General features: G+C 43.1%; 1 protein-coding gene across 1 annotated transcript in view; it reads right to left on the reverse strand.

Annotated features, from left to right (window-relative positions):
* Positions 1–19,745, reverse strand: part of TNFRSF21 (TNF receptor superfamily member 21) — an 81,825-nt gene extending 62,080 nt beyond the window's left edge. Inside the window, exon 1 of the mRNA XM_075201343.1 lies at positions 19,434–19,745. Within this exon, the coding sequence (XP_075057444.1) occupies positions 19,434–19,520 (87 nt within the window). The 5' untranslated portion in view covers positions 19,521–19,745. The remainder of the gene's footprint in view (positions 1–19,433) is intronic.
* Between the last annotated feature and the right edge of the window lie 5,846 nt (positions 19,746–25,591).

Here is a 25,591-nt window from a genome sequence, read left to right on the forward strand (position 1 = left end):
TATATCCGTAATATTCAATATGTATACTGCAATATGTTGTGTGCATCTACATACGGTAACGTTTAAGCAGAGTGGACCTGCATCCAGATTTAAAACAAAACACATCTTGAGATCCGCTTGGATCTGAATCTGGTCAGTACTACGTTTAAGTTCCGTGCTCTTTTTTTTTTAAAAAAAATGCAAATTGTTGCCGATTCTAGTATGTATATTAATGATATTGAAAAAAAATAAAAATGCAAATTGCGTGTAAGTTGCGTCCGAACGTGAATCAGACCCTTTATGTATATACTCAGCTCCTGGATGCAGTAACTCTCTGCCCTGCAAAATAAGAATTGCAGGCAAATCAGAATCCAGATTTGTTTAAATTATAATAACTTGTTATAATGATTTGTTTCAATCTAAACCTTGCTAAGTAGCCAGCCAAGACTAGGTTCAGCCACAGCAACCAATCAGATATCAGTTTTGTGATTATATTTATAATAATTAGTAGTACACGGGAGCAGATCTGAGGTGTACTTGGCCTGTTCCTAACCACGTATACTGAAGTATTTTGCTCTGTTAAAATAATAAATCATTAGCCAGACACCTGCTGCGTTCTTTCACAACGTCCTGCAATAATCGTGTTTGTTTCACATGACTAAAGAAATTATTAGGCAACACCAGCACTGTTATTGTCATGGCGGTCATACCTGGGAACACGTGTCATGTCGTCATTTTGCAATAGACGGTCCATGTGCCGGACAGAACTCACTTTCATCATCATCACCATTTATTTATATAGCGCCACCAATTCCGCAGCGCTGTACAGAGAACTCATTCACATCACTTTCCTGCTGCTTCCGGAGGAGCGAGAGTTAAATGCTCGCAAACCAGCCGGTAATGTGCTGCAGTCATTACTCAGGACCATCAAAATGCATTCTGTCCCTGTCTGTTCATCAATAATACAACGTGCCGGAAAAAGCTCCGGGTATCAGGGGGACTGAGAGCAGTAAATTGTGTAAATGTATTTTATTTGGTAAATACTCTCTGGAGTTACAGCTTACGGTTCCTCTGCTCGGTAGATCAAGCCGAGATCTCTTTATCGCCCAGGAGAAGCGGCTGAGAGATTGTGCAGACGGATGGATGTGACAAGGAGATGTAGCTGCTGCAGCAGATATCTGGGTCAATCAGGGTCAATGGAATCTTCAAGATATTAATGGTTGGAACAACTTGTTCGCAGGTTCCCATAGCAGAATGATGGATTCCTTATAGATTACAACATTTGTATCTGTCCAACGGGGGACTAAGGATATATTGTATATAAAGAAAAAATCATCTGTAAAAGTATATGTAAACCTTTGTAGACTTATTGCTAACACTGCATTTAGGACTGAGCTGCAGAAACCAATCAGAAATGAGAATGTTAGACAGAGAAATCTACATGGTTACTACTGGATTGGTACAAATTGTGCACCTAGGTGTGTGTAACGTGTGCCTGAAACTGAAGAGATTCGGCAGACTTTTGCAGAAGAGATTATTTGCATGGTACACAGATGTTAACACAATGACACTGCTGAGGGATAGGCATGTTGATAAAGAGTGCCCTCAGCGGAGGATAGCGCAAGTGGCAGAATATCTTCAGTCTAAGCTACGTAGGATACACTATATAGTGGGTTGTATCTAACAATTAAAAATTAACTATATACTGGCTGTGGGCAGTAGATAGTAAAAATGCGCAGCTCCAACTGTCATCAATGTTTGTTGAAATGCAGGAACCTTTCGGCACTTACTGCAACGGCTGTGCGTAACCGGGGTGCAGGAAGAACCCAATTTATACTACAATTGGACGGCCCGTAAGGGGAGGGATCCAGTCTGTGAATAGAGGGGCAGGAAAATCACTTGTATTTCAAAGTGCATCTTGCAGAGTCAGATTCTGCATAATGAGCTATTACAGATAGCTGGCTCTAGGAGTGCTGAAGGATATGGGGGTAAGTGTATCAAGCAGAGAGTTTTCAAGCGGGTTTGAAAAGTGGAGATGTTGCCTATAGCAACCAATCAGATTCTAGCTGTCATTTTGTAGAATGTACTAAATAAATGATAGCTAGAATCTGATTGGTTTTTCAAACCCGCCGGAAAAATTCTCAGCTTGATACATTTACTCCCTGGTGTTTAAACTGACAGTGGAGACAGCAGGCGGTGGGTACATAGGTAATGTTTAACTTTGTGTGGAGAACCATTTAAAGATAAGCAAGGAGGGTGTAGACCCGATGGGCAGAACAGTGGCTTAGTGGTTAGCACTTCTGCCTCACAGCACTGGTCTCATGAGTTTGACTCCTGACCATGGCCTTATCTGTGTGGAGTTTGTATGTTCTCCCTGTATTTGCGTGGGTTTCCTCCCACACTCCAAAAACATACTGGTAGGTTAATTGGCTCCTATTAAATTGACCCTAGTCTCTGTGTGTGTGTATGTGTGTGTGTGTGTGTGTGTGTGTATATGTTAGGGGATTTAGACTGCAAGCTCCAATGGGGCAGGGACTGATGTGAGTGAGTTCTCTGTACAAGTTGCGGAATTAGTGGCGCTATATAAATAAATTTGCCGATTTACGGGTCCCATCGCTATACGCATGTGCGACCCTTAGTATTAGTTTACCCTTAGTATTAGTTTGTGCCAGGCTACATGAGTAAATGTAACTAAGGAAATCAGTCCCAGCTGCGTGCACAGATTTAGAGGCGATTCCAAATCAATAAACACAGAAAAACAAAACATTAGCATACAATGTTATCACTGTAATATTGATAACATAATATAATTAACCCATTCGCTGCTGAGGCTTTTTTCACCCCATGCAGATTTTTTGCTCTAGGCTGCAATTTAATCATTAAAAGTATAATAATGTTGATTAATTACTATGCGCCTGGTTCAAGTCCAAACGTAACTAGCCCTCAAGTTGCAATTAAGAAAAAAAAAAGAAAAAGGAAGAGGACGGAACTGGAGCGTAGTTTCAACCGAGTTCACACGAAGTGGATCTCAATATACGTTCCATTTGAATCTGGATGTATGTACAGTCTGCCTAAACGTTACTTGTCATACGTTAACAGACAGAACAGAGTGCAAGATACACACAGGTATATGAGCAATTTAAAGTCCCATCAGAACGCATGCAAAAACAAAACAATTTGTAACATAAAATAAATTCTTAAGTTTAATTATTTATAGAAATATTTGTTTTAAAAAAAAATATATATATATTCTTTTACATTACATACATAAATTAAAGATTTGACAGCAGATAACCACTTGGTCCATCTCAGAGCCGTAACTTAGAATTCTAGTGCCCTGGGCGAGAAAGACAAATGCCGCCCCCCTAGCCCTCAATTTTAACCAAATTAACCTAAAAAATTCCTAAATTGCGCCCCCTTCAGCGTTGCGCCCTGGGCGGTCGCCCCTGTCGCACAGCCCTAGTTACGGCCCTGGTCCATCTAGTCTGCCCATTTTGTAACCTATGGTAACCTCAAACCTTATTTGATCTTAGTTCTTTGTAAGGATATCCTTATGTCTATCCCAAGCATGTTTACATTGCTCTACTGTACTATCCTCTACCACCTCTGATGGGAGGCTATTCCACTTATCCACTACTCTTTCTGTGAAGTGTTTTTTTCCTCATATTTCCTCTGAACCTACTTCCCCCCAGTGTCAGTACATGTCCTCGTGTTCTAATATTTCTCTTCCTATGTAGAATGTTTCCCTCCTGTATCCTGGTAAAACCTTTGATATATTTGTCATATATTATTTTCCCTGCCCAGCACTCACAGATTGGCCAAACCGATGGAATTGGTGACAAGGGAAGGAGATAAAACACTAAATAACACAACAAAAAATGTTTCTGCAACAAACTATAAACTGTTTTGGATTTATAAATGATGAAATCATGGGAATGGGTCACATGTAATTATACCCTTGTGAGTATATTGCATTATTTTGAGGAATATCAGTTGTGGACCAAGTTCTAGGAATATGCAGAGGAGACGTAATAAATGACAATGTTTCTAGTCACGGCCTCCACCACAAACCACCTATTAGGACGTAGATTCCCAAACTGTTCTCCTAGGACCACTCATAGGATTAAGGGATTATGGTAATATTATCATAGGTGCTAATGGAAATCTACTTGTCCCCAATGACCAGTTTAAGAAATGTCTGGATAAAAACCACTTCTGTTCCATCGGAACTGCAGCAATATCCTCCGAGACCAGTTCACAACAAGAAGGAAGATTCATCATCAACATTTATTTATATAGCGCCAGCAAATTCCGTAGCGCTTTACAATTGGGAACAAACAATGATAAGACAATACTGGGTAATACATACAGACAGAGAGGTAAGAGAACCCTGCTTGCAAGTTTACAATCTATAGGACAATGGGAGTTAGAAACACAAGGACGTGTGCTACATCATATTGCACACTGGACCAGCTAGAATGCAAAGGTAAAAGTATTGAGTGGGCTGTGCGTAGAAATGTTGGTCAGAGGGTTGTTGTCTTGTGTTAGCTGTGTAGAGGGTGGTAATAGGGTAACCTAGGGAGATTAGGATGGTGGTTGAGGAATATTATAAGCTCGTCTGAAGAGGTGGGTTTTCAGAGAACGCTTGAAGGTTTGAAGACTAGAGGAAAGTCTTACTGTGCGAAGGAGGGAATTCCACAAAGTGGGTGCAGCACGAAACAAGTCCTGTAACCGGAAATGGGAGGATGTGAGACAAGTGAGGAGACCTACGTGGTACTCTGCATGAGAACCATGCGGTCCTACTTGTCTGGGTAGATGGGCTAAGGTTACAAATTAGATTTTTGGATGGAGTTCAACTTTAGCCTATGGGGCCACCAAACTGTTTGGAATAGATCACCATGATCCATTTCCTGTAAAATAATCAATCGTATATTACCAATTATTAATCTTATTATAATTATTTTGAAGGTTCCCCATTTTAGTTTTTGTTATAATTCTTAATATTCCTATACAGAAACAGAAGTCTGGAAAAATAATAAAAAAAAAAACAGGGTTGAAGGATTAATTCAAATATAATCTTGGGTCCTTTGTGAACAATACACTGTTCTACGCAATATGCATGTCTCGTGGGCATTTTACAGATCCCTGAAACAAATTGGAGCCGTATAACCTTAATGTGCTTTCTGCCTGTATATACCTGGAGAATTGTACTGTAACATCAGCACTGTGACATTTAAATGTGTCATTTGTTTTAGTAAAAAAAATTTTTTTCCTGTAAATGTAAACAATTTAACTGTTCCGCCAGCAGCCAAATTGTTGCAGCGCACAAATATCTAATACAAAAATAATAGGCAATTAGGTTTATGTCTCTCATACTCTATAACGGTTAGCTCAGAGATGTCCACAGGATGTACCATGAGGCCAGAGGTCACTCATCAAAGATTATCCTACAGGGTAGAATAGAATTTTTTTTAAAAAAACAGACCAGGCAGGCAAGTACGTATTTATAACGTTTAATATAATGACTGTAATATTCACCATGGAAAGCAGGACTATAGCTGGGATAGCCGATGGGTACTGACCTACGTCTCTGCCCTAGAGGGCAACTAAGCTGTGGGAAGATTTGCTTCCTTCCAACTAACATCCAATCCATTAGTTCTGCTGCTGAGCGGACTGAAGACTCCTGTGTACACATCACCACAGCAATGTAGGTTTGCTGACATTCCGTCAGGGTCTGATTTGGACCAGCGAAGGAGACATCACATGATTTCTATCTACTCACGCAATGCACACGCTCTGCATCCATGGTGAGACATTAACATCAGAATAGACACAGAGATACACTCACTGCAGCCTACAGTCCCTGCAGTCTCCTGCCCATCAATGGCTGCGGCTCATGAATTCATGTATAAATATTATAATACCAAACACATACTGACGGGGAGGACTGACTGCACATCAGTGTAACCTCAAACCCACGTTTCTTTTATTTTAAGCATATCAAGCATTAAGTAATGCTGATGTGAAATTAAATAAACCACATCAAAAGGAAACATGACACACACACACACACACACACACACACACACACACACACACGATGTGTCATATAAAGTAACGTGAGGTCAGTGTCCTGCATATAAGCCGTCTAGTATTATGTACACAGCTTGTCCTTCAAGCAGTGAGGCAGCAGAAAGTGCTGCTTGTGGGACTAGCAGATATAACATGCTTCAGTAAGTGAGGATAGAGGGAACCAAGTATCTGGGTTAAAGGGGAACCGAGGAGAAACTAGATGACTACATCTAAAGTAATGATGTCTCAACCAGTCTAGAGGTTTAGCCTGAACAGCAGATGTGGGAAGTTTCTGTCGTGTTATCAGACGACTACAGGGCTGTATTATTTATATCCCGAAACTTGCAATCTAATAATAAACATTAAACTGTATGATATGGACTCATAATAAATACAACCCCACCACCCCCCACACTCATGATTAATTTAAGACAAATGAGGTTGCAACAAGCAGCGTTTAAGGAGAAAATGGAAATGTTGAAATGTAATAAATTGTTACTAGGCAGGACTTTGAAGTGACACTTTTAACCTTTGCAACAAGCACATTGTACCCATTTTTCATACTTGCCAACTTTTCCTCATTGGCTTCAGGGAGATTCTGGGGGAGGTGGGCGTGGCTTGACGAATCGCAACATTTTGGCCCCTAAACGACTGTCACAATTTCGGCCAATTACAGCAGGGGGGCGGGGCTAAAATGACGCAATATTTGCGTCATTAAGCCCCGCTACTTATCTATTGCGGGGACAAGAACCGGGAGGTTGTCCTGCTCTTCCAGGAGCCTGGGAGGTCTCCCAGAATTGTGGGAGTCTCCCGGACATTCCAGGAGAGTAGGCAACTATGCTTAAAGAAAAACAGCTAATGAATCTCTGGAGACTGAAGTGTCTTTTACTTTTCTGTCTCCATAAGTCATGTTGTCTTACCTGTCAGTCTTTGATTAAATCTTGGGGCTAGATTTACTAAGCTGCGGGTTTGAAAAAGTGGGGATGTTGCCTATAGCAACCAATCAGATTCTAGCTTTTATTTATTTAGTACCTTCTACAAAATGACAGCTAGAATCTGATTGGTTGCTATAGGCAACATCCCCACTTTTTCAAGCCAGCAGCTTAGTAAATCTAGCCCTTGGTCTCCATGAAAATGGCCACCTCCATAGGATCAATACATGGACATACGACACAATTTCTGAACGGTGTCATCATGCCACAGATGGCGAAGCCAACCACGTCTTGTACTGGCTCAGCATCAGGGAGAATGTCAGACTCTTCAGGGAGTGAGGGAGATCACCCCTATTTCAGGGAGTCTCCCTGACATTCAGGGAGAGTTGGCAAGTATGGTATTTTTGTAGGTTTGTAGCGCCGGACGGCCAAGTACTTTCAAGGCACAAATCCAAAACGAGCAAAGCGGGCGTGCAGCTAAACCGCCACGAGGCTGATGAATAGGCGCAGCTGTGCAAAACAGGATGCACTCCCACTTTGATATCATTTAGAAGGAAACAAGCACAGATCTCAGCTGCTTCAGAGCGATGCAGGATAAAGAAGATAAACAGTTCACGTATCTCAGGTATAGTAATACACAGCCTTGGGGGTGCATATTAATGTCAAATATTATTGTTATTGTCGTTGATTTGTAGCAGTGCTCTGCACCGGGCAATAAGGTAAACAGTACATACATAAATACATGGATAAACGTAGGTGTGAGACCAAGGGGAGGGAGGAGAGAGCTTGCAATCAGTGAAATGGAACAACAGTACATTACTTGCTATTTAAGTGTTCCTCTTTGGCAATGGGAAAGCCTGCGAGATGCCTTGTACTATACGGAGTTATGTGATGTTCATGTGCCTACAAGGGATAACTATAATTCTCTGTTACAGATTCTATTGTCACTAAACAAGAACACGTCATGGATCACTGCAGGAGAAGCAGGATATCATTTAGAAGAAAACAAGCACAAATCCCAGCTGGGAGTAATGTGATTCTTCCATCAACGAAGGCAAAGATCACAAAACGCTGCCAGAGGGGTGGTATAAATGGCAGGAGTGGCATCTGGATTTTGCAGGCACCAGGAGACGGAGCCAAATCATACCCAGATTTGTCCCGACAGCAAAATCCACCCACAGAACCAACTGCGGCCGTTTAGAATGCTGCACGTGGTTCTAAAACTGAAGCACCATAAGACACCTCTGTAGCGGAATGCGTGGAGCGATGTGTCATAATGTACAAAGAGAGCTCATCGTTTCTCTTTCTTGCTCATTCCTAGCAGTCCTCGTGGAATATAGAATTAGGGGCCTATTTATCTGAAAGATTGTTATTGTGGCCATAAAAAAGAATGTGTGTCCAATTTACTAATAATTTATCACCGTGGCAACTGAGTGGTATAAGTTGCATATTGCTCGGGAGCCCCCAGTTTGCTGAGCTGACCATGTGCGCACACAGTATATGTATAGTAGGTAGAATACATAACTTATATTTACCTGCGGGTGGGGCAATAGACCAATTCATTTTAAGACTGAAAAAATAATTATTTATTTAATCAATAGTAGGGTTATTAACGGCAATAACACAACCTATACAAAGGCCGAAGTGTAAAAAAAAGCCCTCTCATCGGTAAAATTACCCTTATTCACCGGCAATTGGTCTCTTCGCCCTTTGATAAATCGGCTCCTAAATCCTGCTACAACAGAACATTTCCTATCACATACAGTCCATTATACCATCTTAATCCCTAGAATATTTTGTCCCCCTCTATATTCAATTGTCCACTTCAATTAAGAGATTACTTATGGACATTAAAGTTTAGGTGGAAACTATACCAATCATAGACTGGCTTTGATTGTCTAACTTACACTAGACAGATACATTGCTTATTGCTAATTTTTTGCTGTGGTTCAGTAAGAAACTGAATTGCCTTTTCAATAAATTAGACCTCATAGCCTCAACTTAACTGGTCCTCCCTCCCATCTATCCAAACCGAATTACCTCTAGTCTCCCCCATCCATCCAACCATCCTAAATTCTCTCTGGTCTCCCTCCCATCCATCCATCCTCAATTCCCTCTGGTCTCCCTCCCCATCCATCCTTCCATCCTCAATTCCCTCTGGTCTCCCCCCCATCCATCCTCAATTCCCTCTGGTCTCCCCCCCCCCATCCATCCTCAATTCCATCTAGTCTCCCTCCCATCCATCCATCCTCAATTTCCTCTGGTCTCCCTCCCATCCATCCTCAATTCCCTCTGGTCTCCCTCCCATCCATCCATCCTCAATTCCCTCTGGTCTCCCTCCCATCCATCCATCCTAAATTCCCTCTGGTCTCCCTCCCATCCAACCATCCTAAATTCCCTCTGGTCTCCCTCCCATCCATCCACCCATCCTCAATTCCCTCTGGTCTCCCTCCCATCCATCCACCCATCCTCAATTCCCTCTGGTCTCCCTCCCATCCATCCATCCTCAATTCCCTCTGGTCTCCCTCCCATCCATCCATCCTCAATTCCCTCTGGTCTCCCTCCCATCCATCCATCCTCAATTCCCTCTGGTCTCCCTCCCATCCATCCTCAATTTCCTCTGGTCTCCCTCCCATCCATCCTCAATTCCCTCTGGTCTCCCTCCCATCCATCCATCCTCAATTCCCTCTGGTCTCCCTCCCATCTATCCAAACCAAATTACCTCTAGTCTCCCCCATCCATTCAACCATCCTAAATTCCCTCTGGTCTCCCTCCCATCCAACCATCCTAAATTCCCTCTGGTCTCCCTCCCATCCATCCACCCATCCTCAATTCCCTCTGGTCTCCCACCCATCCATCCACCCATCCTCAATTCCCTCTGGTCTCCCTCCCATCCATCCACCCATCCTCAATTCCCTCTGGTCTCCCTCCCATCCATCCTCAATTCCCTCTGGTCTCCCCCCCATCAATCCATCCTCAATTCCCTCTGGTCTCCCTCCCATCAATTCCCTCTGGTCTCCCTCCCATCCATCCTCAATTTCCTCTAGTCTCCCTCCCATCCATCCAACCTCAATTTTCACTGGCCCCCTCCCATCCATTCTCATTTTCCTTCAGTCCCCTCACCCATCCATCCTCGAATTTCCTCCAATCCCCCATTATTCTGCTTTAGTTTTCGCATATGTAATCAAATTCACTGACTTCTACTAGAGAAGACTCGCACAATATACCTGGGCAATAACACAAACCAATAAAACCAATTCTCCTTTGCAGCAAAAGGCCAAAGAATCATTTAACTAAAAACCATCTGGCAGTGAGATTGTTTATATTTGTATACGGCGACAGCACAGAAGAGGAAATAAAAGACACAATTGTTAGTCAATAAAAATAAAGACAGCCCCCAAATCTCAGAGAGAGAGAGAGAGAGAGAGAGAGCTACAGTCATCTATTGTCAATGGTATAATAATTATCTGGAGACACTGCTGTGACCATCATTGTAAAAATAAAAAATATATGTATAGTATCGGGAACGCTTATGCAACTTGTGACTTTTAACTATCCAGCTGTCAGAGATACAAACCACAGTCTATGCTGGAAATTGTACTTAAACAAGTGGCCTTATATGCCGCTATTATACACGTGTATTATATAAAATGAACTGAATTGCAGTGCTAAAAACCTCACAAGCTAATCTTGACTAAAACAGTACATCATGTAAATAAATCATGAAAAGTGGTCACAAATCACCATATAAAAATATTTATTAATATCAATATATAATCATAAAATGTTATAAAAATGGATGTTGATAAACCTACAATGAACCAGCTAAAACACAAATTCAATATTGTATATAAAAAAACATATCAAATGGATAAACACCACTAATGATTGTAACAACACATTACTTTAGTCAAGATTAGCCTCATGTGGTGTCTCGTTCACAGCTGCTTGACCATTTGGCTATACGAGTAGTGTTTGTACTTTTTATTTTATTTTAAGGCGCCATATCAATAGGTATTTTTTATTTTATGGAATATTAAACACGTGTATGTTTTATTTACATTCCTCACTTTTCAATAAAACTTTGTGAACGTTTCTTTTAAGAGCGGGGGACGGTGCATTGAAAAGGACATCGTTGTGCATTTGAAATATTAGATTTTTACTTTTAGTTTGTGCTCTTACATCCACAGATGCGAGTGCCCTTCTTTTTACACTGCTAGAGTGGTATGCTGAATGTGTCTCCTTCCTATAGTTTGCACGCAATGAAAACTGGCGTTAAGGAGAAGTAGACAGGATACGTAAAGGATAAGATAATATGATGAACACAGTAAGCAATTTGGGATACACAGATACTATGATATAAATACAGTAGTTTGAGCATTTCAATATTTTACAAACTGCAACATATCAGTCATAAACAGCAACCAACCTCTGGTGACCTAACAGAAATCCGTGAGCTGTTACACAATCATTTTCCACTGACATGTTTATTATTCCATTCACGCAAAGTCAGTAGATGTGATACACTGCAAGTACAAAAACGTTAGTAAGTCTATGACACGGTCACTTAGCCTGGAACAGTACAGACCTATTTAATATTATTTATCACCTTGCAGAGCCACAATACAGCTGCATCCGAGACAAGGCATCTGTGATTTCTCACCCTGAAATAGATTTTTTTTTATTATTGAATCCCGATTGGGCTTCTAGAAAGGATTACACGGATACAGCGGCGTGGAACGTCTACAACAAGCAGACAGCACATATCGCACATAATAAAATGTTTTCTGACAGATCAATGTTACGAGAACCATACCAAGCAACATAATGAGAAATATATATATACACACACAACCAAATTAAAGTTATGTAAGCTATTCACCATCACGCATCTCAAAATAATACTAGTTAGCCCAAATCAAATTCCTTGTAACAAACATTACTCCCAAACACTAGAAATCAGAATAAATTAATCTACTCCCAAAATAAGTGCGCCAATATTCTAAGGCAACCAGCTTTTCTCTAGACCCCGCCTCTTTATAGGCCTGCAAATCGGGACAATTCTACAAAAATCTGAACTATTAGGGGGGGAACATTACAAGGTGATCAGGATTACTATGTATTTGCCAACATTTACATATATCACAGCAACATATAAAGTAAGACACCGTTTCTTACAAACAACTGCAATGGATGGGGAGGGGGCGGGGGGGAATGCCCTATTCAATAAAATTCGCTGCAATTGTGAAATTACTTATTATAAAGAACATATGCTGGGACTGCAAAAACCATACCATCAGTGCCTTCATTTCCTGAATGGAGACAGACTGAACGGTGACAGATCAGATTACAGCCACTGACAGATTATAAGGATTAATATATATACACACACACACACACACATGTATACGCTTTACAGGATTACAAGAAGCCATAAACAATATTTGCGCTGTCAAGTTGTCATACATCTGCAGAATGAAGAGATGAGACGTTTGCTCACAAGGCTTTGAAGGTGATGCCTGACATGGATAGAATATGGGACATAGTGTAATTGTAGTGTTGTGTACACATGCAAATAATGCTATACTTTAGACATCTATGCAAAACTGGGGGGGGGGGGGGGGGGGGAACGACAAATGCAACCAATTCCATGTACCACAAAACATAAAAATGCTCTTACATCCAATGACACAGAATCACAAGGAGATAATTTATCAATATGGAACAACTACATCTTGTTTGCCATGTTCATGGTGTAAAGCAATGAGGAGATCACACCACAAGTTTTATGACATTTACATAGAAAAGTATAAAACTGGGTGGAACTAATATATGTAGAATGTATTAAGGTAGAATATATTCACAACAGCTGAAAGTGTGACCAATTTGAATTAAATTATGGTGAAGAGGTTCTAAGCTAAATCTAGTTTGCATTTGTCCATGATTAATAGCATTAACGTTCAATGGAAATTAAAGGTATTCCGTCATCTATGTTCCTATCAAGCAATTAGCGTAACGTTACAAGCGATCTTTAATTGCAAATTCCCATTACAGCTTCTTCATAAATTAGATTGCACTTAGCAAAGACTAAGACAACAGTTCCACACTGCGGAGTACGTGTCCAGATACGGAGGGGAGTTTATGAAATCTATTCTGGAGGTAAATGTGGAAAGGCAGGGGCTGCCCAAAGCAACCAATCAGATGCTGCCTTTTTTTTTCTAGGACAGCTTAAGGTAATGTAATCAGGTGCCCCTGAGACACAAGATTTAAATGGACATGTTGGTGAACGTTTATGAAAACTGTGGCAGTGTTGCCCATAGCAACCAATCAGATTCCAGCTATTATCTTGTACATTCTAGAACATGATAGCTAGAATCTGGTTGGGTGGGCAACACCTCTACTTTAAAAATGAATGAGAAAAGTCCAAGCCACCTGCATCAAATGCAGGTATACCGCCTGTGAACCACATATCAAATGTACTGTTGCCTAGTGCGGTATCATTTTTATCAAACAATATAATGCTTTCTACTGTCAAGGTATTTGTACCATTAACCAGGGCCCTGGGGGAGGGGATAGAGTATAAAAACTGGAGTCAGAGGCAAATCAGATTCATTCATTGTGCACAAGGAGTTGGGTTTGAATTCTGCATTGGGATTGGAGTTTTATTTACTTGGCGTTATACATAAACCAGTATAACATCTATTCCATTATCAGTATGGATAACGGAGCAGTTCTGTCCTTGCACCTTTATTCTGATGTCTTTGTGCTCATATTGTTTAGTAAACATTCTTCTTTCATGGTTACTATGTTTCTACATCTGTCTCTTTATATTAGCCAATATTACATGGATGTTTTTCTCATCTGATTTTAGAATGATGTTAATAAAGGTTATATTAGTAAAGCTCAGGTTACTGCAACTGGCAAATAAGCATCAATCAGATCAATTGCCAGGATGAATTACCCCCATAATGTCTCCTATTTATTATAACCACTGATACCGTGTAATGTAAGATCGGCATTCATTACAATTTTAAACTCTGTTAGTAGAACTTGCAAACACATCATGAGGTCAGGAGTTCTACAGTTAAACAGCCTTTACTGTAAAGAACCCTTCCCCATGCTGATGATGAAATGGTCATTCTTCCTTTAGCAACTGATGACCACTTGCCCTTCGTATGGTCCTTGGTATGAAATGATAATTACACAAATCTGTCTGAATATATTTATAGGAATTTTTCTAGCCTCACTTTATAAAATAACCCGTCAACTCCCTTTATTAATAAGGTTCCCCCGCCTCTAAACTCGCACAAGTTCGCCAATATCCTTCATACAGTCAGGTGCCCAAAACAGTACACTGTATTCAAGATGCTATAGTTATTTTATGGTATTACCCAGTTTGTATGTATCCCCTCTTTTATGCTTCCCAGGATTTTATCCTCCTTGGAAGCCGTTGCCTTACTCAATGCAAGATATAAAGATTACGGGGTATATTTACTAAACTGCAGGTTTGAAAAAGTGGAGATGTTGCCTATAGCAACCAATCAGATTCTAGCTGTCATTTAGTAGAATGTACTAAATAAATGACAGCTAGAACTGATTGGTTGCTATAGGCAACATCTCCACTTTTTCCCTAGACCTAGAACTCTTATCTTATCTACCAAACTTATGTGGAACATTCATAAATACTTTTGAAAGAACCAACATGAAACTGAACTACTAAGATCCAGTTAGAAACTTAACCCCTCATAAAACTAATATTTGTTTGGTCACTTCATGAACACGGTTATCAAAATATTTTCTGCACTATATTATAGAATCAAGTCCCTTGAAATAATTTACCCAGGACAGAAGTCAGGCTCACAGGTCTATAATTTCTTGGTTCACAGGTAGTTCTTTATAATCTATCTACTTATGAGCTGAAGATTTCTGCCATCATATATTGAGCGAGTTTAAAAAGATACTCTGGATTCTTATCCGTTAATTCAATGCAAAGCAGTCAACAAGTTTACATGCTGTTTAGCATCCAGAAAAGTGAAATAATTTTTGCAAATGTTCCTGTAAATTGGGAAATATGAATTTGAAAAAACAAAGCCTAAAACAAACATAAAACACACAAATTGCCAACTCTGGCAAATGGTGAGAAATTCATCATGTGTATATAATCTTGTTATTTCATCAATGACCTGTTTCCAGAAAGAAAAACTGCACAGTCCTGTGTGTTCCTGTACCCTCCCCTAAGAGGGGGGGGGGGGTTCAATGAAATTCTCTATTTTACATAATCGGAATTCTGACAAGTTTCTAAAAACTGCCACAGCTGTTTGTGAATGTTACTTGTTGCCTGGACTGGCAATCCTGGCATTTGCCAGAAGCCCTGCATGCACACACAAACGAGGGCTGGCGTGCTTTGTATACCAAAATCGCTTCTTATTTCCAGCCTGGCCCAGCTGGTAGCACTTTAATATACAATAACTTGTATTTTGGAATTTCGAATTCCAGGCCTAAATCTAATGCTGGTGAAACACAATAAAGCATTTTATAAAGTTACATTTTTTTTAAAAAAACAACAAAATCTGGGACAGATGGAGAAACTCGCCCCAAATTTATATTTAGGAATATCAATGCGAGATGCCGCAATATACAGAAATATAGGCAGATACAGACAATGGACTCATCTTATTAAAAATAAAAATGAATGACATAAAAGAGAGCACATAGATGGTAGGTACACACAATACCGATTGCATGGGTGTGAAAAAACATTTATTAAACAGCATGCCAGTATGAGGTAAAAACTTGTTCGGTTTTACTTCATATTTAACAAACATTTTCAATAGAAATACAAATTCGGCGCATTGCTATTAGTGATCTGTGTCGCCAGGCTTGAATAGAGCCATCGCCAGAGCCGTAACTTAGAATTCTAGTGCCCTGGGCGAGAAAGACAAATGCCGCCCCCCTAGCCCTCAATTTTGACCAAATTAACCTAAAATATTCCTAAATTGCGCCCCCCTTCAGCATTGCGCCCAGGGCTGTCGCCCCTGTCGCACAGCCCTAGTTACGGCCCTGCATCGGGCCATTGCTAATATTTAGCTCCTGCTTTTCTTAGCATAGAAAACTGCACCATATTTACATGATTAATTGCAAGTGATTAATCAAACCCAAAAAAGGTCTTTAAAAAAAATAAAAAAAAGTATTTTCCTTGATGTTATTGCCCTTAAACACCCTCAGCATCCCGGTAACCTCCGTACAGCAGTAACCAGAGCAATTCCTGACAGAAAATCTCCGGGTACACAGATTAAGAGGCAGATTTAGCAAAGGGCGAAGAGATTATTTTCACAGAACACTGGTGGTTTTGCTTCCCCCAATACAAGAAAGAGGTTAGTTACTACCAGCCGCACACTGTATATTTGTTTTGTTGTCGTCATTCTCAGAAGAAGGGATTTTTTAATCCACTAATGTTTTAAAATATACGTTTAATTATAAAAATGAATTAACTCTATGTTTAAACTTCTTTTTCTGCACAGTCAAGGAACTGAAAACCGGCTGCTGCTTCCGCACATCTGTAAAGACCGGCCGGGCGGAGCTGTGGATTTACTCCTTTCGCTCTGGGTCAGAATCACTGGAATATCCTTGGTGGTATTTTTCTCATAAATACCAGTGATAAGTGATTTTTTTTCATTGCGGCCTTTATTGTCGCAATTATAATGATAAACAGACCTTTAGCTCATCTGCCAATATATTGTGGAAGTGCGCAATGAAATGCAATATTCAAGCTACTCAGCGATTAACAGTTGTCTGTTAAGTTCACCTCATCAAAAACACCAGGGGCGATGAACGATTAATAAAAAGAACACAAGTAATCACATACAAGCGATGGTATAAAATCCTATAATCTTTGTATAAACGGAGTTCTGGGGGTAAATGTATGAACATGCGGGTTCTTCAACACCCGCGTGTTCGGCGATTAAATTTCAAGCGGCGCTGCATTGTAAAACTTCCCTTTACAATGCAGCGCCGCTTGAAATTTAATCGCCGAACACGCTGAACACGCGGGTGCTGAAGAACCCGCATGTTCATACATTTACCCCCTGATGTCATTACTTCACTGTTCATTAGAAAACATTGTGTATTGTAAGGAATAATGCACTCTCTACTTTATATTACTCTGGATATTAGAAGTCACCTTGGATGTTTATGACATGTATAACAGCTTCTAGTCTTGTGCCTTTATATGGTTGTGGGACACCTTGGTGAATTCTAATTTACAGTAGCTGACGTGTTATCCAATATATAATACAAACTTTAGAGGGTGTAAAGTCCTTGAAAAAAATAATAAATAGCCAAAAGAGTACTAGTATACCACAAACATAAGCTCTAGGCAGGGGAGGGCAGGCAAATTTTAGCCCGGAGGGTGGGGGGACTTAGCAGCCTATTGTAAAGGAGAAAAACTGCAGGTGGCCCAGTGAATCAGCCCGAGATAGCCCACTATGGGATCGGCCCAGGGGGGGCAGATGCCCACAGCCTAACCAGCCCCTGGCTCTAGGGATGACCAGTTAAGGAATTTGTGGTCACTAGAATTTTCTCAATGCCTCATATTAACATAATAAAACGTATAACCCCTGTTAACAAAACAGGTACCGGTTTTGAGCGATACCTGTTCTGTTAACAGGGGTTATACGTTTTATTATGTTAATTTTGTTGTTCTGGTTTCCATGACAAGTGTAGCTGGTTTCAGTCGCTTCCCCAAACGTACACACCCGTCCTTACAGCTTCCCCCTCTTATCTTCTGATGAATGCAGTTTATCACAGGTTAGGACAACAGACCCATTACACAGGGCATTTAATGCAGTGCATGCAGAAGTGTGCTGGCTGGGTATTCAGGGTATTTTATATAGCAATACATAAGGAGTAATCCATTCTAAAACCTGTCAATCAAGAACACACCCTTCCATACATTCCAACCAGACTCCTTTCCCCAGTGTGATAATAGTCTGTTTCTGCATCTCCTTCACAATAATCTGGGTTGAAATAGTTCATTGACTGATAGCAGGAATAAACTCCAGTTATTTATTTTTAACCCATGTGAATGTAGTTGGAACAGAAGTGGGAGAAGCAGACGCAAGAAAAGGGAGTCTGGTAGATAGGCATTTGTATTTGTTTAATATAATCTAATTAGAATCTATTTCAAATCAATTAAACCAACATCACTGAAAACATGAATTTCCAACACAGAACAGTCACCGTAACCCTGATGTCAGTTATACTGTATTGGTGCATTGTACTGAAATAGTAATGAAATATTTATTTATGAGGATGTACATATATCTTTATTTCTAACATAAGGAATAATTTAACTGTGGGAAGCCAAACTCCCCTTACTGTATATCCCTTCAAAACACACACCTCACCTAACAAACAATGGAGGAAGCCATTTTGTGGGCTGAACCAATATTTAGGCTATGAGCTCATTAGGAAATAGTGACAAGCTTGAGGTATGAAGTGCCTCATCCCTCAGGTAAATTAAATCACTAGCTCCTAATTAGTAACTGGCTCAGCACCTCTTGTCGCTGGAATCTAACTAGCAATGATGGACTGCATCCTCATACTTATTACCAGTTAAATAAACAATGGTGTAAGAAAATTATCATTCTGCCAAAACATGAATTTTCCAGTTACCTTGGTTTAATGACATTACCAAGAGCGGATGCCAGGAACAAATACAGCACATGCCCATCCCATTTAACAAACAGTCTAACATGACACATAGCTAATAACACACGCATGCCCATCCTAGTTAATCTGTTTTGCTAACACCTTGGATACAGCGCCAGCTGGGCCAATTACAAGTGTCATACTAGTAGTAACTTGTACATTCCCTTAGGCATGAAAGGGATGTGAACTTTACCCGAATAATGAAAAACAAATCTTGTCACCACGGTCACTTGTCCACCACAACAGCCGGGGTATGAAATGCACAAGCTGCTGTAGAACCTCTTGGCAGGGGGTGCACACCTCTGCAGCATTCCCACCTAGTCTTATTGTTAGCATTGTAAATTCCAGCACATTCTCCCTCTCTAACAGTCACAGATAAGAGACGATCTCAAGCCTTGCATTTACTGCAACACCCACTGTATACTGTGTCCTGCTGCCTATCTCCCTGTGCCTAAGAGGTTCTTCAGCAGTCTCACAATGCCATGATCTGGGGGCATGGGGTGGTCTCATTATGAAATAAAAAAAGCCATTTAAATGGCCAGAGCTGGGCTGCATTACTCCAGACTAAGATGCCACCCCAGAGTAACTGATGAGAGCAAGCAGAAGGTGGACAGCAAGTAAACAAGTGGATGCCCAGTGCCAGCTGCAGAGAGGGTGGGCACAGAATGAGAACTGAGAAGCATGAGGGTTGTCCCTGTGAGGCACAGACAATGCAGGAGGGTAAGAGCTGGTGGTACTTACAGCCAGTAGGCAGGCAGCAGATGCCAGGGTGCTGCGGCCGCTCCTCTCCCAGGTGGCCCTCATGGCTAGCTGACTGGCAGTCCCCATGGGTCTGGGGGCTAGCTCATTGCTGTGTGCTCTCAGCACATGCCCGGCTGGGGACGTGGGTGCCAGTCTTCCAGCGGCTCAGGCCGGGTACAGAGGGGTAAGCTGGGCAGTGGCAGGAGGGCACACAGACCGGTGGCCATCGCTGAGCCGGAGCGCTGTGTCTGCAGCCGGACAATAATCTGACAGTGACAGCAAGCCGGGTGCGTGGACCCGCCCACTCTGACGTCACAAAGGAAGACAATGGGACTCCCACTGTGACGTCACAAAGGCACTCACTGGCTGAGTATTCACTTACACGTTCGCTGTGTCATCAGTCCTCCTAGTACCAGGTGCATGCAGGCATGTAGCATGATCTGCACATGTGTGTTGTGTTCTAGATGGCTGATCTGCACCCCTGCATAGGAGGGGGCTATGTGCTAATCTAAGATAACCTGCCTATAAGTGATTTATGTTCATTAACCCTTCCTCTGCCAGGAGTGGATGCCAGTTTTTCTTGTAAAGTTGTGTAGTCATTCCAGCCAAGATCATTGTAACTGGATAGTTACATCTCTAAATAATATATCTTTGTCGAAGATATGTGTCTGTTTTTCATTTTATTATTGTAATCCCAAAGACTGCAGCTGTGTGTATAATGATTGTGGCACTTTTTAGATTACAACGCACTGTCATCATCATCATCAGTTATTTATATAGCACCATTAGTTCCACAGAGAACTCACTCACATCAGTCCCTGCCCCATTGGAGCTTACAGTCTAAATTCCCTAACACACACAAAGGGGGGTATTCAATTGACGGCGTGATCGTCGAAAATCGAGCGCTCTAAAAATATTACCATTAATACGGTAATATGCGCGTTAATACGGTAATTTACTCACTGGATTTCAGCTCGCAGCTCAGGGAGCTGCGAGCTGAAATTCAGCGAGTAATTACCATATTAACGGTAATATTTTTAGAGCGCTCGATTTTCGGCGATCACGCCGTCAATTGAATACCCCCCAAAGACTAAGTTCAATTTAATAGCAGCCAATTAACCTACCAGTATGTTTTTGGAGTGTGGGAGGAAACCCACACTAACACGGGGAGAACATACAAACTCCACACAGATAAGGCCATGGTCTGGAATCGAACTCATGACCCCAGTGCTGTGAGGCAGAATCAGCAGTTATATGCTTCCAATAGTGGTACTAAGCACTGTCATCATCATCAGTTATTTATATAGCGCTGGGAGAAAATATTCCATCGCTCTTCCAGACTCTCCTCCCAGCCCCTAGTGTTACACTCACTCAAAACACATTGCCTACCAGACTACTGTCTAAACCTTCGGTACTGACCCCCTGATTCCCCTCTATGGGGCATATTCAATTGTTAGCGTTACTGGCAAAAGTAAGGCAGTGCGCGCACTCTTACCATCATTACGGTAATAGTGTGCGTAAATACCGTTATTACAGTATCTTTCACGCTGAGCCACGAGCTGAAATCCGGCTTAGTATTACCATAATTACGGTAATACTTTAAACGCTGCGGGGAATTCAAACAATTGAATATGCCCCTATGTGTCACCACCATGTTCTTCCACTCCAACCCCTCCCTTTTAGATTGTAAGCTCTCCCGATCAGGACCCTCCTCCGCCCCACTTGCTTCCTACCTGCCTCCGTCATCATATCCAGCTATCCTCCCCATCCTTTGCCCTTTGCAATCTGACCTGATTTATGTTACCTGTCTTGTTTTACAACTTGTATTTGTTATCTGTGCTGTTCAGTTGTGCTTGTGCTGTGTACATTCTGTTTGCTTATGTGATTATTTCTACCTTGTTGTACTACCGCTATATACAGCGCTGCAGAACTTTATGGCGCCCTATAAATACACGCTAATAGTAATAATAAATAATGTATTGAAGTGTCGTATTCACAAGAGAGACTATGGTCCTGACAGTTATTAATAAAAAAAAAAGTTGCATTTTCCTTCTAAGATGTAATTAATTACAAAGACCTCCGTATCGGTAGTTTTCTCCCCAATAATCAAATGGATATATTCTTTATTGCAGTAGTTCAAGTGGAAATGTTAATTAGGTAGTTCAACAAATAGACGGGCACAATTTCATATAACGTAGCTGCCACACTAATTAATTAAGTGCTATCAGCTTGGTAGGTTGTCAGCATACATGCGGCCAATCAGAAGCTGCTAGATCAGGCTTGGCTAACCTGTGGCTCTACAGTGTTGTGACACTACAAGTCCCAGCATGCTTTGCCAGTAGATAGCCACCTGATAGCTGTCAGGGTATGCTGGGACTTATAGTTCAAAACACATGGAGAACCACAGATTGGCCAGGCCTGGGCTAGATAGTGCCTCATATAGTCCACATCATTGCATATCGTTTAACCAGCTTTCCAGTACCCAAAGAGTGCTAAAAATACTCAGCTTACACTTGCCCACCCCTCCCTGACCCCTTGGTGGCTCTCAATGCTTTTAAGGGAGACTACTCTGCAGTATCTTACCGGAAAAAAAAAACAACACCAGCATTAAGTAAGCCCACAACTGAATTTCACTTGTGATGCCATCACCAAGCTGACTGCTGCATGGACTTAATAGATAGTGTGTGAGCCCTGACAGTTAATACCTGTAGAGAAGGTAACACAAAACGGGATTTGAAGTGGGAGGGAACCTGTCAGATATAATATTAGCCATAGCAACCAAACTAGACTATAACTCCACAGGAGCCCAGGCAGGGCCTGATTAAGGGTTTAGGAAACCTTGCGCTAATACACTTGTAGCGTCCCCACCTTCTACGTCAGGCTAACACGGTAGGTAAGAAAGAACTCTGCTTTAATTTAAAATCCATCGTCCTTCACTGGCCCCACCCTCCAAACCAGGTTTATGTTCCCTTGTTTTCAACACTCAGCTCCACCTGGATTTTTAAAAGAATCACAGCAATCTTTGTCATTGATTTAATTTTTATTCTAATCAGAACTGTATAGCAGAACGGAGGCATGACTAAGCGGTACTCAGGGTGAAGCTGTCCCGCCTCTGCCTGTCTTCTTTCTTGTCCCTCCTAATGCGGGAGTCTCCCGGACATTTCGGGAAAGTAGGCAACTATGCTTAAAGAAAAGCAGCTAATGAATCTCTGGAGACTGAAGTGTCTTTTACATTTCTGTCTCCATTACTGTAGTCATGTTGTCTTACCTGTCAGTCTTTGATTAAATCTTGGTCTCCATGAAAATGGCCACCTCCATAGGCATCAATACATGGACATAGGACACAATTTCTGAACTGTGTCATCATGCCACAGATGGTGAAGCCAACCACGTCTTGTACTGGCTCAGCATCAGGGAGAATGCCAGACTCTTCAGGGAGTGAGGGAGATCATCCCTAGTTCAGGGAGTCTCCCTGACATTCAGGGAGAATTGACAAGTATGATGTGGCACCACACACCTATCTTATCTCAGCTGACGGTCCTCCATGTCAGCGGCCAGACTCACATGGGGGCACCGTGGGCAAAAAAAAAGCACTGAAGATGTGACATTGTATTGTAGAGATGTGCCCGGTGCCCGTGAAGAGGGCGAAGACTTCCACTACTGCCGTGTCCCTGGAGGGACAGAAGATGCCTCCGGAGCCGGTGCCCATGAAGAGGGCGAAGATTCCGGCTGTCGCTGTGCCCCTGGAGGGGCTGAAGACTCCCTGGGTAGCTGAGCCCTACAAGCGGGTGAAGAAAGAAGGTTACTCACCCGTCCATCGATCCAGCGGTAAGTATCGTGTCTTTCTTTCAGGTCCTGGCAGCGGAGGACGGATGAGCCAATCAGGGCTCATCTTTACCCGCTGGCCAATCAGCGGCCGGATACGCGAGTCAATCGCAGCTCGCGCCCGGCCGTTTAAAAGATTGGCGCCGACGCGAGCCAATCAGCGCTCACGCCGGCTAATGACGTCACGCCGGCGACTATATAAGTCGCCGGGTGGCGCCATTTTGTCAGAAGTCCGTCGGCGGAGAGGAAGGAGGACGTCTCTTCAAGACGTCCAGCAACAGGATCAGCGGCAGCAGCGGCAGGGGGCCCTTGTAAGGGCCGTGAGCTACCCTGCCGCCCGAAGACTCCAATCAAGCTGCCGGAGCAGTGATCGTCGGCGGGGAGCCCTTGTCAGGGCTGGGAGCGCCCCCGCCTTAGAAGTAGCAGCAGAGGAGTCAGCGCCGAACCGGAGAAGAGGCGCCGCCGGCTGGAGGGTCTGGAAGACCCGGAAAAGAAGACAGAAGACGGCGTGGCAAGTTTAGTATCCTGCGCAGAGCAGGTAAGTACACTCAACGTTAAATTTGGGCACTAGGCCCATGGCCACGGTCGGGCACAAGGCTCGTGGGGACAGTAAATTAGGGGCACAAGGCCCAGGGACTTGGGCACTAGGCCCCTATGAGTTAGTGGGCCAGTAGGCCACAATATTGTTGATAAAGGGGACAAGCCCCTGTTAGTAGTTAGTGAGGGGAGGCTCAGAGCCCCCAGGTGCAAGGGCACAAGGCCCTTAGGTAGGTAGTGGCCTAGAGGCCATAGGAGAGGCCACAGGGCCTGGTTAGGGGCTGATTGCCCATAGTCTTTAAAGGGCACAAGGCCCTAGTAGTCAGATAGGGAGGCCATAGGGCCTATGCAGGCAGGGGCTAGTGCCCCTAGGTAGCAGGGCACAAGGCCCTAGTTAGTGGGCTCGGAGCCCTGAGTTAGAGAGAGGGCTGAGGCCCATCAAACAGAGCACAAGGCTCTGTGTGTAGCTGGGCAGAGGCCCATGGTGTGTAGGGCATAAGGCCCTGGTGGTGTCTGATAGAGGCGTGAGAGCCTCGTGAGAGTAGGCGCGGTCCTGTGTGAGGTGAGCACACGTAGTTAGGTGGTACAGTAGAGCGGAGGTCCTGTGGGTACTGTAGCAACCGGCTGGTTGGCTAGCAGCGGTGTGTTCTGGTGAGTAGCGTGCAAAGTACTGTATACTGTATTTATTCTGTCTGTGCGGCGAGTATTGTTTGTATTACGGTATTTTGGGGTGTGCTACATAACTGTGTCCAGGGGCAAGACGTCAGGCCCCCATTAAAGGTAGGCTCTTGATCCCTGTGTTTTCCTGTACTAACCCGTGCTGTGGGGACAAGTGTAGTTACCAGCGTACACATAGTCAGGGAAGAACACACGTAGTTTTTCCCGTCCCTTAGGTCCCTGGGGTCGCACTGGTTTCCAGAGGGGGTGACTGAGTGAGTCAGTGGCAGTGCAGCACAGCTCAACACAGTTCCAGGGGCGTCCCGTGGTTCAGGATGAGAGTCCCAGTCCTCAGTTCCGTACAGGTTCCCTGGCGGTTCTGGAGTGGGACACGTGTTCGATACCCGGGTGCAGGCAGTCGGGCGGTTCAGTTCGATCGGCTGTTCCGGGCGGCAGTCTGTACGCGGGTTAGTGGGCTGTTCCAGTGAGCCTCAGTCGGGCCTGGTGCAGCCGGTCCTTAGGATCCGTGGGTGACCCCATAGCAAGAAGGCAGCTTCTTGGTACGACCTGGGTGAGGGGGTAGGAACCGCCCTCCGGTTTAGTCCGTGAACACCGGCTGGTGTTCCCCGTAGTGGTTAGTGAGCAGTTCCGTTAGTGCACCACACCTAGTTAGTTGTAGCTGTATAGTTTAGTTGCGTTGCCGACCATTAGAGTGTTGTTAGGGTCGGGTCGCTGTTGTAGACAGCTTAGCGTTTGTGGGTGCACGCCTTTAGTCTCATCGTTAGCGCAGAGGGAGGCTGTGTGTTCCTTGTCATCCGCAGGTGTCGGGGAGGTGCAGGAGAACCGGATCGAAAGTGGGAGTGTCCCGGTGAGTATCACGCTCGATTCCCCCTTTCGGTTGGGCCCTCACCGGCAGGTGTGCGAGGTACTTGAGGCGGGACTAGTCCTGGTCTCAAGTGCCTGTAGTCCCCCGTGCCTTGACAAGAGCAAAGTGAGAAGGCGGCAAGTGAGCTTGGACTGACCGTGTCCTCGTTCTTTGCCGTATTCTCGGACAGCCCTTACCTGGTAGGCACGGCCGTAATCTCTGTCTCTTTCTTAGAGGGACGTGGTTGGAGGTGACAAGGGTTGCAGCTGCGGAT

Source organism: Mixophyes fleayi, chromosome 3 (assembly GCF_038048845.1).
Source record: "Mixophyes fleayi isolate aMixFle1 chromosome 3, aMixFle1.hap1, whole genome shotgun sequence".
Lineage (NCBI taxonomy): Eukaryota > Metazoa > Chordata > Amphibia > Anura > Limnodynastidae > Mixophyes > Mixophyes fleayi.